This window comes from Lagopus leucura, unplaced genomic scaffold, assembly GCF_019238085.1.
Source record: "Lagopus leucura isolate 7727_CA_CO unplaced genomic scaffold, USGS_WTPT01 Super-Scaffold_100043, whole genome shotgun sequence".
Taxonomy (NCBI): domain Eukaryota; kingdom Metazoa; phylum Chordata; class Aves; order Galliformes; family Phasianidae; genus Lagopus; species Lagopus leucura.
This window is the reverse complement of record NW_024962290.1, coordinates 1,566,904-1,582,367: the sequence shown is the minus strand read 5'-3', so window position 1 is coordinate 1,582,367 and position 15,464 is coordinate 1,566,904. Positions and strand designations below refer to the sequence as shown.

The 15,464-nt window shown below is 42.1% G+C and overlaps 1 protein-coding gene across 1 annotated transcript in view; it reads right to left on the bottom strand.

Annotated features, from left to right (window-relative positions):
* Positions 1-24: 24 nt before the first annotated feature.
* RSBN1 (round spermatid basic protein 1) overlaps positions 25-15,464 on the bottom strand; it is a 16,423-nt gene continuing 983 nt past the window's right edge. The window contains exons 2-7 of the mRNA XM_042884345.1: positions 12,161-12,831; positions 6,713-6,850; positions 6,172-6,314; positions 5,348-5,515; positions 4,120-4,228; positions 25-3,742 (exon numbers count right to left, since the gene is read on the bottom strand). Coding sequence (XP_042740279.1) covers positions 3,281-3,742; positions 4,120-4,228; positions 5,348-5,515; positions 6,172-6,314; positions 6,713-6,850; positions 12,161-12,831 — 1,691 coding nt within the window. The 3' untranslated portion in view covers positions 25-3,280. The remainder of the gene's footprint in view (positions 3,743-4,119; positions 4,229-5,347; positions 5,516-6,171; positions 6,315-6,712; positions 6,851-12,160; positions 12,832-15,464) is intronic.

The following is a 15,464-nucleotide window of genomic DNA, read 5'->3' as shown; positions in this document are numbered from 1 at the left end:
CATTAAAGACGCGTCCAAACGGTAAAGGACAAAAATCAGACTTTGTTTATTAAAAAAATACTTTTTACAGGGAGGAAAGAAAAAAAAATTATTATTATTTTTTTTTTCTATGCATTCCGTTGGACTATTTTACAAAGAAACAGCTCGGACACGGGTACAGTCAGCTACTGAAAGAAACGCACCGCAGTAAGGATTATTCACAGAGAGGCTTTAGAGCTTTACCTGCGTACACGACTTAGTATAAAAACCTCCGTAAAACACTTGCTAAATGTCAATAAATACGCTAAGGCCGCACAAAGCAAACAGCCTTCCAGGCAATGGGACGCGTCCTCGGTCGGCAAAGGCTTCGTAAATTAACCACAGAAAACCGTAGCTGCCAATCAAACCTAATCACAAAACAGCAACACGGAAACTGCTACACACGTTGTACAGAGAAACCAGAAGCGTTGGAAGTTCCTTAAACTATTCGAGAGTGCCACGGCAGGTCGCCTCCTCTATGCCGTGTGCTTTGCCCCCCATCAGCCCTGAAGTTGGGATTTCGGGGCTGGATCCCTGCCTGCATCGGCACCTGCAACCAGCGGGCTGTGCCAGGTGATGGATGAGAGCTCCTGCCCACGGTAGAAGCTCTGACAGTTCTGTCCCACTGTAAGGGGTGAGGAGAGCTGATAGAGTACAGAACACAGCCCTTTTTTAAGTATGGTGACATCTATGCCTATGAAGAGAGCCAACAAATCCCCTGAGAACACTGCACTGAGCATCCCACCTTCCCAAAGAAGCGGTGTCAGATGTGCACAAAGTGACCAAAGCACATCTGAAGGAGAGAACGGAGCTCACCGGAACCTCACCCGCAATCCGCATTCTGCTATCACTTCTGGCACAGCTCCCTCCTATGCTTCACATTCTGAGAACAAACCTAAGTGCGCTATTAAACAGATGTTATCAGTGACTGAGCATGGAGAGAGCACGATGCTACGGGGCACATCCCTCCAACCAGAGACATCCTGGAACTTTGGGGATATTTCAGGCAGCGCCCACAGATTTCACTACAGCAGTTCTAAAAGAAACATAAGCCATTCCCATCTTCTGCCTTTATCCATTTAGAAGACACTATCAGAATTCACACAAAGGATTCCCAAATTGATTTCCCTTCGTTCTGCCTCAAACACAGAGCAGACAGGTCAGTGTGCGAGGGGCTCTTAATCTGTGTTACTGGGCCTTTAAAGGTATGTCTGTGGGATCACTGGAGTACCTGCAGCTCTGTCAGCTCCTGAGCAAAACCTCACTGCATCGCATTGCTCTGCTGACACGGCCAGAACAGCACGTGAGAGAAGGAAAACGGGCACTTGGAAGACTAGCAGACTTCTTAAAAGGAAAGAACGCCCTCAGGTGATACGATCTTCAGACATGAAGGATGAACTGAAACCACTATTGCCTGTGAGGAATTTTACTTTGCACAACCCTTAAAGCTATGAAATTCCTCTCAACATAAGAAGTGGAAAAAAAAACCCACCAGAGAACAGACAGCTCGTTAACGAACCGGTCCAGATGATCTAGGATTTCTGCTAAGATTAAATTACACCCCTGCATGAATCACATTTTATCATAAAAGCTTTCCATTCTAACACCTTATTTACACAGATTACTAAACGAGTCACTACCACTTCAATCTGTAAATTAGTTTTAAATTGAAATATTTCCTAGTCCTCATTTCTGTACCGAAGACAATACATACATACACATAAGGAGTAATACAGGCTCTAACTAATCACTGCAGTATCATCTGATGATTTTTTCTTTCTATCAGTTTAAAATAGTGACCTCTACACTGAGGTGCTAATATGTATATAAAAGCCTACACAAACAATATTGCACAAAGTAATTTTTATAATAGAGTAACATATTTTAGAGACCCTTATAAAGAGAAGAGTAATAATTGATATTAAAAAGATGCGTCCAGAACTAACACAGCATCTTTGCATTTGTCTACTCTAACATAGTGTTTCAAATCTTTCCTACCCTGGTGAGGATGAGAACAGATAAAGCCATCTGGAGACAGCTTCAGTTGCACCAAAACCCAACTTGTACTCTAAATGTGGGTAGGGGGAAGGGAGAGGGTGAGAGGGACAGGATCGTTCCTTTCAGTGACCGGAAAGGGCAGCAATAAATGGGGTGAGTGAAAGTCAAATACAGATTACATATTAACATTTAGAAATATTGAAAGATCGTTCAAGAACTGTTGAGAGCTGACACGCCAAGTATTCAGCACGTACCACTGATTCTTCCACAGTACCTGGGCACCCAAAAGCTACACATGGAAACAGCAGTCCGATGCCATAATACTTTTTATTGTGAAACAGTAATACAGAGCTTCCTAGAAAATGGACATTCTGATGGTGGAAGTCAGTCACCAACCCAACGCTGTTATATTAAGTGCATCAGTACAAGGGAAAGTGTGGTTCCATTGGACATGTAGTATGACCCGATCAAAACAAGCTGCCAAGTCGGTTAGCATTTGAAAGCCTTAAAGTGCTCAAAGATAACAAGTTCCTCCACAAGTCTACCAACAGGTTCTCTGCCTTCCACACTGGCATTACTCACATCCAGAGGAGGCAGCTTTTGGGAGCCAAACCCTCGCGCCAAGTAGCACAAGCAGCGCAATGATGAGCGTTAGGTCAGTAAGCCATGGCATTTCAACAGGATCAGACACTGCCTTCAGTTGGCTTTACAGATCACCTGTGTAGGATCTGTAAGAAATACAGACCAATTCCTACAGCTCGTTTAGAAACCAACTCGCATATGAACCGCGTCAACAACAGACACCAAATATTTCACAAATTGTCCACAAAAGTGCTGTGCTTTCTCTTTTTTTTTTTTTTTCCTAGCAATTAAATTGTGATGGGGAAAGTTCCTACAAGTCTTCTACAAAAGCATCACTTTCTGGTGAAGAGAGTGAAAATCGGGAGATAACACCAAGCAGTAGAGTTAAATCATTTTATGCTCCTGGAGGAATTTCATTCTGGTTTTGAGGAGATATTCAATATCTCATTAGTTAAACAGAAAGAAGTGGTAGACCACTGTTACAGGTTGTACTAAGGGGTTAAAATACAACTTGAATTTTGCATAATCTGTGTAAAAAAGATATGCTTGACATTTTGGAATGTCACCTTTCTTTATAGAATTATAGGCAAGATTTCTCCAATAAAACATAAGCCAGTTATAAAACTATAACTTCACATCAAAATTTTAAAAAGTAGTTAAAAAATGTTTGATTATATACATATCACACAGAAGAGACTGCATGATCCTGCGGATTGTGTTGCTGATCAGACTCTGTTTTAAAACCTGGAAGGGGCTGGGCCACCTGATCTGCTTGCACAAGTCCTGATAGCGAAGAAACAGAGGAGGAGAGCATCCCTGTGGTAAGCTGCATTTCTATGCCTGGTTCTTCACACTCTGTTTTTACACTCACACATCGGGCTTCACCTTTGGGCTCTGTCTTTCCAGGAATGCTACTGTTCAAGTTTGAATCGCTCTCTGTGTTTTGAGAAGTCTCCCCCACGGGGTGATATTGTTTAAGTCGTATGTGCCAGGCTAAGCTGCAGACTGCTGACACTGTTTTGAACTGATGAATGACATTCCTAGGGATGAAGTAGATGTCATTGTCACACAACTGAATTCTAGCATAGCGAATGCCTTCCCGTCTCATTTGGTTTAGTTTGGCTTCATCCACCCATTGAACACACTGAGAGGAGGAAAGATGGTAAAGTTAGTGCTGGACTCTGTTCAGGGCAAATAATTCAGTACCCACCTAAAATAACATACTTTGGATCTGCATCACATTTCTGTTTAAGAAGCTTTCTTTTTTTTTTTTTTTTCTAAACAAGAATTTTGTTCTTTGAGGGCCACCAATCATCACAACTACAGACATGACAATAACAGAAGATCGCCGTGTGACTCAGAGCAGGAATCCCAGTTTGGTAGAAGGGAAACACAGGAAGGAAAACTGCATAAGGGAGCTGAGAACTGATGGCCACAGGGGTACAGAAGGGGTGGCTGCACAATGAACCTGAAAACTGTCGAGCTTCCTACAAAGTGCTGTCAGCAGCAAAGCTCAAATACCTGTGACACCGGTGGTTCATGCAGGTCCAGCTGAAGTCTCTGCACCACATCAGTGAAATCTTCAGCATGGAAACAAACCACATCTTTGGTTATACGAGGCTGGTCGCTCCTACAAAGAGATGAGAAGAGCAAGGATTTATAAAGAACTTCAGTTATAGATTATTGTTTCATTGAACAAACTACTTTCTTTTCTACTGGGCACAAAGTCTCATCACTCCTCAGTAGATATGCATGCGGTATCAGAAAGGAGGCACAGTCTGTAGATAGTTGGTTTTTTTTTAGAGCACGTACAACAGAAGCAATGATTTGGTGGACAAATACCATACTGATATGCCAGAAAATGAGGCTGACATTTGCTGTACACCAAAGTGTCTTGCACATTCTTGGAGCTACAATTCGCCTCCACTCTTCTATTCTGTGATTAGGCAAAATAATATTGTATAAAAGAAAAAACGCAGAGCAACCATGTGGCACCCTGAAGCTGTAATGAGGACAATATTAATCAGCTGGTTTTTAATCTAATGGCTGTGAAACAGATAAAAGAAGTTCTGGCATCTTTTTTTCCATATGAAAACTTAGCAGTACTGCTAATGACGCTATTAAAACTATTATTAAAAACCCAGGAGGCTGTGGATGCCCCATCCCTGCAGGCATTCAAGGCCAGGCTGGATGTGGCTCTGGGCAGCCTGGGCTGCTGGTTGGGGACCTGCACACAGCAGGGGGTTGGAACTGGGTGAGCATTGAGGTCCTTTACAACCCAGGCCATGCTGTGATTCTCTCATCTACAGTAATTGTTAGAAATAACTATGCAAATCTAGAGTTTCTGTGTAAGGTCAACAGCAACACCTCACATACATGGAGTGAGAAAACACTGCAGCTTTAAATTCCATTACTGAGTTCCTAGATTGCTGTCTACAAAAAGTAGCACTAATACAGCTGTTTAGGAAAAGAACAGCCACAGCCACAGTCCAGGTGTGGGACCTGCAGGCTTACTCTGTATGTCATAAATGTTTTTGTAAACTTGTTACAACTTCAGTACTCCCTCAACAAGAGAAAAATAATAGTTATATGCCTTACATTTCTCAAGCTACAGACGGCATTTATTTCATTACAGGGTTTAGACAATTTCTTTAATTAGCCTTTTTTCCCCAATGGATTTTCTTCTCAGAGAGAAAACATTGAGATTTGCCCCCTCCCATTACAGCAGTAGCATTGCAGTGGCACTTACCATTCCCCAAACTGCACAGCCTTCAGAACACCTACAGCAGCCGTGCTCTGCCAGTCAAACCCCTGACCCACATGGTCAGCATGAGCCCTTGTTCTGTCTTCAAACAGAACCTCACGGGGCTCGCTGGTCCGAGGTAGGTACTGGAGATTCTTTATTTCATTCATTGACCTGTAGCATAATTAAAAGACACACTAAGATCTGTGGCAAACTGCTCAGAAAAACAAATGCTTGTACTGAAGTAATCTTTACATGCTGTATACTGCAGGTTTCAAAATCAAAGGCCAAAGCATTTCCTTCACTCTGGTTATTTGACAACAAAAGATCGAATCCCATCAAAACACGCTTCCAATTTTTCATCTAAAATCAGTTCTACAGCACAATCTGAGAAAGACAGAAAGTACATCTACACACCACAGCATTTCCTGTGATAGCACTAACACTAAAATGCAGCTCTAGAGGTTTAAGGATCTAAGTTGTTTTTGAGAATTAAACTCCCCAAATTAGTTCTTCCTCCAGAAATCAGCTGAAGGATTGAAGTGTCTCCTGGGGGCTGTGAGAACTGGTTTTAACACTAAGGAAGCACTGATGAAGGCCGTATTACTTTGAGAAGTGATAGAACTACAATCACAAGTGATAAATCTACAACGTGACATTTGCACATTCAGCTCAGTTCACTGAGCTAATCAAACAAGTGAAAATGAAGAACGTAAGCTTGAGGGAGCTGAAGAACTAATTACATCTAAAATATCAAGGTGTTGTTCTCGAGTCCAAAGAACACAACTGCAGTGTTCTTCCTTTAGAGAGAAAGAGAAGCCAAGGATTACCGGCGCCGTTTGAAAGGCGATTTTGGCATATCAGCTGTTGGGATCATCTGCTCTCCTGGTCTCACCCACATTATGGGACCATCATCACTTTGTGACCTGCACTGAAGCCTGAGGCTTGAAAGAGTACCCCAGGGCAAAGTCATCTAAAAAAAGAAAAAAAGGGAGGAAAAACACTGGGTGAGATGGAAAAACTAAACAATGCCTCGTTCAAACTTACTACCAAAGCTGACACTCTTTATGAAGTAAGATATATTCCAAGGTAACTTCAAACTCAGTTTTTAGGGAAGTAGATAACTTGGTAGCTGATACACGATAGTTTAAATCATAATCAGCTTTGGAGTGATTTACAGAACCATAGCCAGTTAGTTCGTACCTTCCATTTGGATACAGGAAAGAGTGCACCTCCATCCTCAGGAGCCCCAGTGATATCAATGGGGAAAACACTTTTGAGGTTTCTAATCACTTGAAAATATATGAATCTTAACAATCTTTTGAACACCTAACGATGCACTTAAAGTAAACACCACAAGTTCCTGCTTACTCTCAGAAATGGGGACTCTTCCAACATATCCAGGAATTCTGGGAAGTAGTCCCCAACTTCTTCATCCACTGCTCCAACAAGGCTGATCTGCCGCATGGGCCCTGCTCTGTAGGTTCCACAGCAGTACGTTCGATTGACCTGAAGGACCAGAAAGACAAAAACACCACCACAGATTCAGTGCCACTACAAGAAATTACAGTTTTCTAATATAATACACTAAGCTACCAATGAGTTTTCATCCAAATCCGTGGCTTGTCTCCATCTGTTTCATTACTGGTGCCTTTAGGAGTACACAAGGACTTCAGGACGTCTGTGTCTGCAGGGTATCCCAAGAGAAAATAAATCCTGTTTAAACTACTAACAGGACACGCTTCTATTGCTTGAATAACAACCAGGGAGTGCTTGCCTAATGCAGGAGCAACACTTCCAGGCTGACGTGAGAAAACTAACAACCAAAGCTTTACTGTGACTCAGTTTTTCACCAGGAAGCTGGAACTATTAATCACTGCATTTGAGTACTGCTTCAGCATTTCAAACTCTAACATCCCCCAGGTCCTCTCCTTATGACTGCAGTGAAAAACCTGTGTTCCTGCATTTAATGGTTCTGCAAAGAGTGCTACAGTGCATAAAATCAGAGAATAAACTGAGGAAATGAGAGGTCTAACTAAAAATCAAGAGTCAGATGCATATTTCAGTTTTTATCTTTACCAAGGCTTATTGTTTGTAATACAACCTACCAACACAGCCATGGCCAGGAACACCTGAATCTCACAGGTTTGTTTTACATCCTCTGTAGCACAGACCCTGTTCTCAGGTCACAGGATGGCCTGGGTTGCAAAGGACCACAACGCTCATCCAGTTCCAACCCCCTGCTGTATGCAGGTCACCAACCAGCAGCCCAGGCTGCCCAGAGCCACATCCAGCCTGGCCTTGAATGCCTGCAAGTTTGGGGCATCCACAGCCTCCTTGGGCAACCTGTTCCAGTGCCTCACTGCCCTCTGGGTGAAAAACTTCCTCCTAACATCTAATCTAAACCTCCTCTATCCCAGTTTAAAACCATTCCCCTTGTCTTATCACTATCCACTCACGTAAACAGCCGTTCCCCCTCCTGTTTATAGGCTCCCTTCAAGTACTGGAAGGCCACAGTGAGGTTTCCCTGGAGCTTCTCTTCTCCAAGCTAAACAAGCCCAGTTTACCTTTCCTCACAGGAGAGCTGCTCCAGCTCTCTATCATTAGTGGCCCTCCTCTGGACCCACTTCAAGAGGTCATCACAAAACCTTCCTTGGGAGAGCAAGTGACAACACTAAGTTTGTTTCTCACAGCCATTTATTGATGGAGTTACAGAAGGTATCCTGTGCACCACAGATGGATGAATGAAGTAACCTTGTGTGAAGTGTCTGCTCTTGCAGTTTTCCAGCCAACAAATCAGGTGTAATTAAATATCCCATGAAGTTGTTAAAGGGAAATTAGGTGAGATAAAAGTTACAGCAACTGCTGCAATTTTGTCCTCTAGCAGCAGCCACAGATATTCTGCACAAGTACAGAAGTTCAGCTCACTCCTTCCTCCTCTGTGCACATACAGTTGGTAGCAGTGATGCATTTCAATAAAAGCCTTCAATAAGAACTTTAGTGAGAAGCAGGAACTGATCTCACGTACAGCTCTGCTGCACCACATCACCTCCACCTGGATGGTGAAGCTTCGCATCCCAGGTCACTCAAAGGAACACTGCACTGAGTTACACCACCTGAAGCTGAATTAGCACACAGTCAGCTTCTGATGATACAGATTTCGTGTTTGTTTGTTGTTGTTTGGGGCACTGTCTTTGGAGACCTGTAAATTCTTTCTGGCTGTTGCCCTAAGTTGAAGTTAAGTCCCCAGATCCTATTAGAACATGACTGGTAAAGGTAGAATGATCTCAGCTGAAACAAACCAGTGTTATCCCAGGTCTGTGCAGCCACAGGAGAACGAAGGACTAAAATGCCCCAGTCCTCAAGTCAGTTACAGTTAACTGCCTCGTGCCATTAAGGCAAGTGGAGAGACAGGACTTCCAGACGAGTTATGTTCTGTTGACAGGACTTGCTGAGGTTCACTAATATCTCACAGGAGCTTGTCGTGAAAGTCAAAATGAATCAGGAGAAAACATACACAGGATTTTCCTTGTAAAAACATTACGTTTTTTAAAGAAAAAAAATAGAAAAGCCTTTTCTTTTTTTAAGGAAGTGGAATGTGATACAAAAGAAATTTGAGAACTTGAAAGGAGATAAAAATACCTGAAAGAAACGTTGGACTTCTATGTTTAGCTGGTTTTTAATAACAAATATGTACACTTGGATTAAAATCAGCCTGTGTTTATGCTGAAAACATGTGCCAGCTCAGTGCAGGCCTGGACAGGCTGCTGCACTCATCTCAAGCCCCACAGTCACAGTGGGAAGAAGTTCATCAGTTTAAAATGTTTGAGAAGTTTCTCTGTGGTTTCAGGGAAAGCAGGAACCAGTTACAGTGATTTTTCAGTGCATCAAGTCAGCTACAAAACCAACCACACAAAGACTTTGCTATAAAAAGAAAGAACACAAGAAGGCTTCCTACTTACAAAGGAGAAGGAAGGAGGAGAGTGTGACATTCTCTACCATTACAGCAGGGGTTGTGTTTGTCTACAACCTGCCAGATACATCAGTAAGAGCATCAGGTTCTGTTCATATTGCTTTTAATTGATACACCACATCTGCAGTACAGATGCACTGTTTTTCTTTAATACTTGGGTAGCTTCTGTTAAAAAAAGAAATGACCCTTTCTGAATGAAGAGCTTCTTCCAGCAGTAAGAGAAGTTAAAACGGGGCAGCCATCCAACAGCAGTATGGTTCATTGGCCACAGCTGTCAAGGACAGTTTAACCTTTTCTGACAGCATGCTGCAGGAGTAGGAAAGCTTCCTATTATCTATCACCTGTTGGCTGCTTCTCCCATCTCCTTCCCAGAAGCAATATCAGCTTACAGAGAAATCTGATTTTTCCCTCAGCTCTTTCCTCTACTGTTTCTCAAACCCTTCTTTTGTGAGAGTCCTTACAGACCCTACAAGGAAGATGATCAGTTTCTTCTTGGAGAAGAAAAAAGCAGGAGTGGATTGTGAAGGTTGGATATGTTTCATTCTCAGTGCAGACTTAGCAGATGTAGTAAGATATCTGCCAGAGAGAGTATGGGTGCCTTTCAGCTGCACTGCTAAGAGCATTCTAATTCCTCTGCCCTTATGCAAAGGAATTTACAAGTCACTGTCTTGAAAGCTCCTAGTGTAACTGAACAGCTTTAAACTAAAGCTCAGCTTTAGCATGTAAGTACTCAAACAGATAAGCCAGAGCCAACACCAGCAGGAGAAATCCAGAGAATATTCAAGCTTAAGTACTTTAATGTACAAAACCCAAACACGAGCTAGTATAAATACACACTGGAGTGATTTAAGTATTCCATCTGTACTGTCCTCACTGCCCTGACAGAAGAGGAATTCAATTTGCCAAGGAACTGATCATTAGATTTAGTAAAGTCTTCCAGATTCAGGTCCTTACCTGGAACTCGAGATGCTTTCTAACAATATTCGTTTTCTCTAAACCAGTAAAAGAAACAGTTGAATGCCATTCAAGCCAAAGGCCTGGTTCAGTATAGCAAACAAATTCATGCATACAGAGGGTTCACCATAAAAGCTGAGGCAACTTAACTGAGCATCCTCAGCTGAAAGCAGAGTACACAACATTCCTGGGCCATGCTTGGTCTGCACAGGTGTAACATTACCATCCTACAGCACACTTGTATGGGACATTTCCTCATGTAGGAAAGTCCAAAAGTGAAACTTAGCCAAATTAGGCTGCCAAGCAAAACAACCTGCCTCATCCTCCCCCTGCTCTCCTAAGCAGAGCATTTGGACCATCCGCAAATAAATCTTACAAGCCAGCTTGAAAGTTCCAGCAGAATGCAGCTACCGTGGTTTAATCCATCAGCTTAAATACATCTTCATGTTCTGGCATTACCCACACTCTCTAAAGACTCGTATTTCAGTTGTCTTAAGAGCTGTGACAACTTACACTGCTGTACACATTTGTTCAGTGTGTGAACCACACCAACACACTGCAGGCAGAGGAGATTAAACCCAGCTCAGCATGACCTGCTTAGAGAGGCATTTCAACCCAACTGAACCTAACGTCTGACTCAATCGAGTTCAGAGAGTGCTTAAAATAGAATTAACTGAATACCAGCATAGCCTGTAACCCAAGGAAGCCTCTTATTCACACAAAGCTATTCTGAAGTGAGTGCTGCAGCAGCTCTCCATTGTCAAAAACACTCATAAGCTAAGCAGTATAATTACTGATTTAATGGTGACTGTAACTGCTGGGAAGTATTCAAATACTCTGCAAGTTACCATACAATAACCTTGTAAGGCAGTAACCAGTTTTCCAATGCAAATCTGATACACAAGTGTTTGGTAACCTTCACCTAGACCCAGATTACTGCAAGTTATATAGTTCCCAGTTCCTCCTCCCAACAGTTGATCCAGTATTCAGGATCTTAACTTCTTTCAAGCACTGTAGCAGAAGCAAGCAACAGTTTTCAGGCTAGACTGAGAAAGAAGAGGTTTTACTCCATCTCTTACAAATTTACTCAAACCATAGCACCGCTGAACGGTCACAGATACTTCCAAGCTTGATGACAAGAGCCAAAGGTAAGGGCTTTTCTTAACAGAATCCCATATTTAGCTTAAATGCCATTGATGAATGCATTTAAGTCACATGAGATATCTTGAGAGCTTGAGCCCTGAGAGACCAGCTTTCAGAACTAAGCTTTTATCCTCTAAACAAAGGATGAAAAGGTTTTACTTCTACAGATTTAAGATAGGCTGAAGCTATCAATATCAAGGCAGTACATAAAGTGAAAGCCTTAAATCAAAGGCTATTAAGAGTATTCCAGCCATCTGACATTGGAAGGCAAGTACAAATTAACACCCCCCATCAGACCCACAGATGTGAAAACAACTTCTCAGGCATGATACACTGAAACCTGAAAAGTAGATACATAGAAACCTAAAAAGCAATGTTACTGCAAACAAAGACTGATCTACTGACAGGGGGGAAGTAACCTTAGCATCTGTGATCTAAGCAACTCTTAACACACACTTGTCTGTGGTTTCAGTGTCAATATTCTTCCAAGCTCAGAAAAAGATCAGAAGCTTGCAGGAAAATCACTACAGATCTGTGAAAGGTGAGGGTTAGCAGTGCCTCAGGTGTGATTCACCAGCTACCTGTGCACACAGAGGAACTTTGAGCAGGCAGAGAAGCAATCATTTTTTCCATCTGCTTAGAATAAAAACAACACGTGCCTCACCTACGTCAGGCTATCCCTGCTCTGGATCAATGAGGTCAACCACATCCAAGGTTGTGAAACTTGCATGCTTTCAAACAGATCTTACCTGAGAGTGAAAATTTGAAATTGTTGTTGTTTCAATGTCCTTCTTGCCCAAAATTTCCATTTTCACTGGAGTGTTGGGGAAATTAAAAGCAAAGTAATCCAGGAAGTCTGGTAAATAAGCAGCTGCTCCATGTACTATGGCCAAAGCATAATAAGCTGCGTTTTTATCATTTTCACTGAACGACAAAGCGAGAAACTCTTCTGCAAATCTCTCCATCTCCACTGGAGACAAAAATGAGAGTTCATCCATGTAGGCATGAAGGACCAGGGCACCACCATTGGACTGATGTTCTTCGTGAATGAAGTTACTGAATTTAGTGCCAGTTTTCAAGAAGCTGCTGCGAACAGAATGCTCCTGGTGTGTCACAAACGGTGTCTGTACTCCCTGGGGCACTCGGTACTCCTGCATGCCCAAATTCAGTCTGCAGAGCTGCTCATCCTTAAGATACCTGAAGGATTCCTTGTTCATTTCTAAGTTATCACACTGTCCTTGAGACAAAGTCTCTTTGTCGATGCGGGTGAGCCCAGCACACACTGTCTGCACTTCCTTGTTGTACATCTTCAGACGTTTGCCCCTCACATCTTCCCGATGTTTCTTTTTCTTTTTTTTCTTTATCTTCTTCATAATAAGACTGTCAGCTCGTTGGGTTTTGCCATTTTCATCTTGAGTTTCTAGCAGCAATAACAGAGAGAAGATTAGAGTTCTGCACTGCAGCATATTCACCCAAAAAGAACGAAGACTGCAATTCCTACCGTTATCTGTTCCCACAAAGATTGACCAACAGTAACACCTTGTCTTTTGACTTAGAATAAAACAATGGAACAAAAACACAGCACATCCCTTCCTAAGAAAGCTCTGAATTAAGGAAAACCCCCTAACCTCAAGCTTAACATTTCAGAAATACTTCCATTTGTAATAAATTTATTAGAATACCTTTAGAAAGGAGTACATATTTCACAGCATCTAAATTAAGATGCACATTAGTAACTCCTGACACTTAAAGCAGTGCCATGCAGAGGAAGAGGATAAACAAGTATCCATAACATTTAAACATCACACTTTCATTATAGAATACCAGCCTGAATTGGGAGACAAAAATATAGAAACAAAACAGTGCAGCTGAAGAGATATGAGCATGACTGACATTTAGAGAGAAAAAAATACTTGGAGCAGTTCACTTTCTGGCAAGAAAACACCTCTGGCCACTGATCTTTCCTATTAAAGAACTGATATATCTGGGCAACAGGATATTTTAAGTAAAGTTTTCATATTCAGCTGAGTGGAAATTGATAAAGTCAAATATAAAGGGATGGCTGTAATATGAACAGGATCACAAAGTATCCAAACAATCACATCCGTGCGTTCAGTTACCTTGCACCAGTCTGCTTCACAGGTAACTGTCAGCTAAAAAGCACTGACTTATCAGTTTTGGTTTGTTTTTTTGAAGTTAATCAACCTTGAAAATGCTGAAAGCCTTAAAGAGATGAACGTAGAGAATCTGTCAAGCAACACGCAGCTTAACTGCTTATCTTTCAGGCTTACAAATACTTGGAACAACGTGGCAAGTAACAATGATAGGAATCTGCTGGTCCAGCTGCTACAAAACCTGAATTGCTCAGATTTTAATCTGCCTGAATCAAAGAACGTGATGTACATAAAACCTAAAGTGCCACATTGTCAGGATAAGCTACAGGCATCAGAGCAATCTGCTGCTGATGGCAATATCTGACCAGGACACGCAATAGCTGAAGCTCTTCCAGTTTCCTAAGCACAGAACTCCACACTAATCAAATTTCCCCTGTACACAAAGCTACAGTTTATATTTCCTTTCTTTTCTTGCTGTATTTGAAGTTAGAGAAAAAATAACACATTACAGTCACCTAGGAGAAAAGCTGTAATAACAAATACATGCAGCTTCAATTAGTTAGCTTCACCATGGTATTTAGCTGTATCATTAATGCTCTGCTCTCTGAGCTCTGTACTGGAGATGGTTGACCTTCTTAACAGCCTCTTGTAGCAAACAGCCTTTCTCATGAAAGAAATAGCTGATTGCTTAATATACTAACTCCATACAATTGCTTTAGGACCTGAAATACAAGTTTTGCTGTTATGCCCCAGATTCTACAAGAAGCAAGTGGCTTTATTTTTTATTACTACTAGAGAAGACAAGGAGCAGAAAGGCAGCACCAGTTGTTTCAGTAACTCAAGTGAACCAGCGCCTTCAGTAAGCTTCTCTGGAGGTCTCAGAAGTTAAGCATGCACAATCTCACTCACTCACTACGCTCTCAAGTACAGGTGCTGCTTTTCCAACTGTAAAGAGTGAGCTCAGATCTCATCTCTGGGGAGCCCAGAGATTCCAAGTCCAAGTTGAACCTAAACAAGAGTTTCACGAGACTGCACAGCTGGGAACACTTCTGTGCTGATGTTTCTCATAATTTTTAGATGTTAACGGTATCCTAAACATCTCTAACTTGATATTTGGTTTGAAAAACTCAAATATGCACCAATTTTCACTGAAAGTACCACCCTGCTTGAAGATATTCCCTAATAACAGATATGCACGTTGCACTTTGGAACACCAGCAAAAACACTGGAGATGCTCACTGTCATCTACAGCCAAAGATAGGAACAATACAGACAAATAGGCAGCTTAATTAGGCATGAGAAGAAAAGCTGGAGCGAAACAACAGCACCCTCTCCAAAGGCACTAGATGTGCAGTCTGGGACAGGTAATGGGGAGCTTCAAACTCTCAGCTAGCAAACAGCTTTCCTTTGCAAATTTGGAATTTAGATGGTAATTATAAAGAGCATTTAAGTCTTCTTTAAAGGAGGTCTCATTTGGTTGCAGGGTTAGAACTGACATACAGAGGCACTCCGGATCAAAGAAGAAATACTCCTTTAGTTTATCAGCACTCATCAAGCCAGCAGTGTCCCACAGGCACCATTCAAACAGAGGTTTAGCAGCACTGAACAGTGGCAGTTGTGCTCATACAGTCACACAGCAGTGCCTCTGTAACCAAGACCATCGTTACCTCCACAACAGTTTTGCCCGTTCTTCAGACACTACAGCTGGAGTTCACACTTCAGACCTCACTCTGCAAGCACCTGCATTCCAGCTTTCCCCGGCACCACACCATCACATCCACTCCTGAAGCAGAATTCACAGCGCATCATCCTCACTACAGCTGCATCCCACCCGTGCTGCTTCTCCTAAGAGGCTTTTTACTACCACTGATCTGTGAGACACTTATCCTGTACTACACACACACACACACACACACAAAAAAAAAAAAAAAAAAAAAAA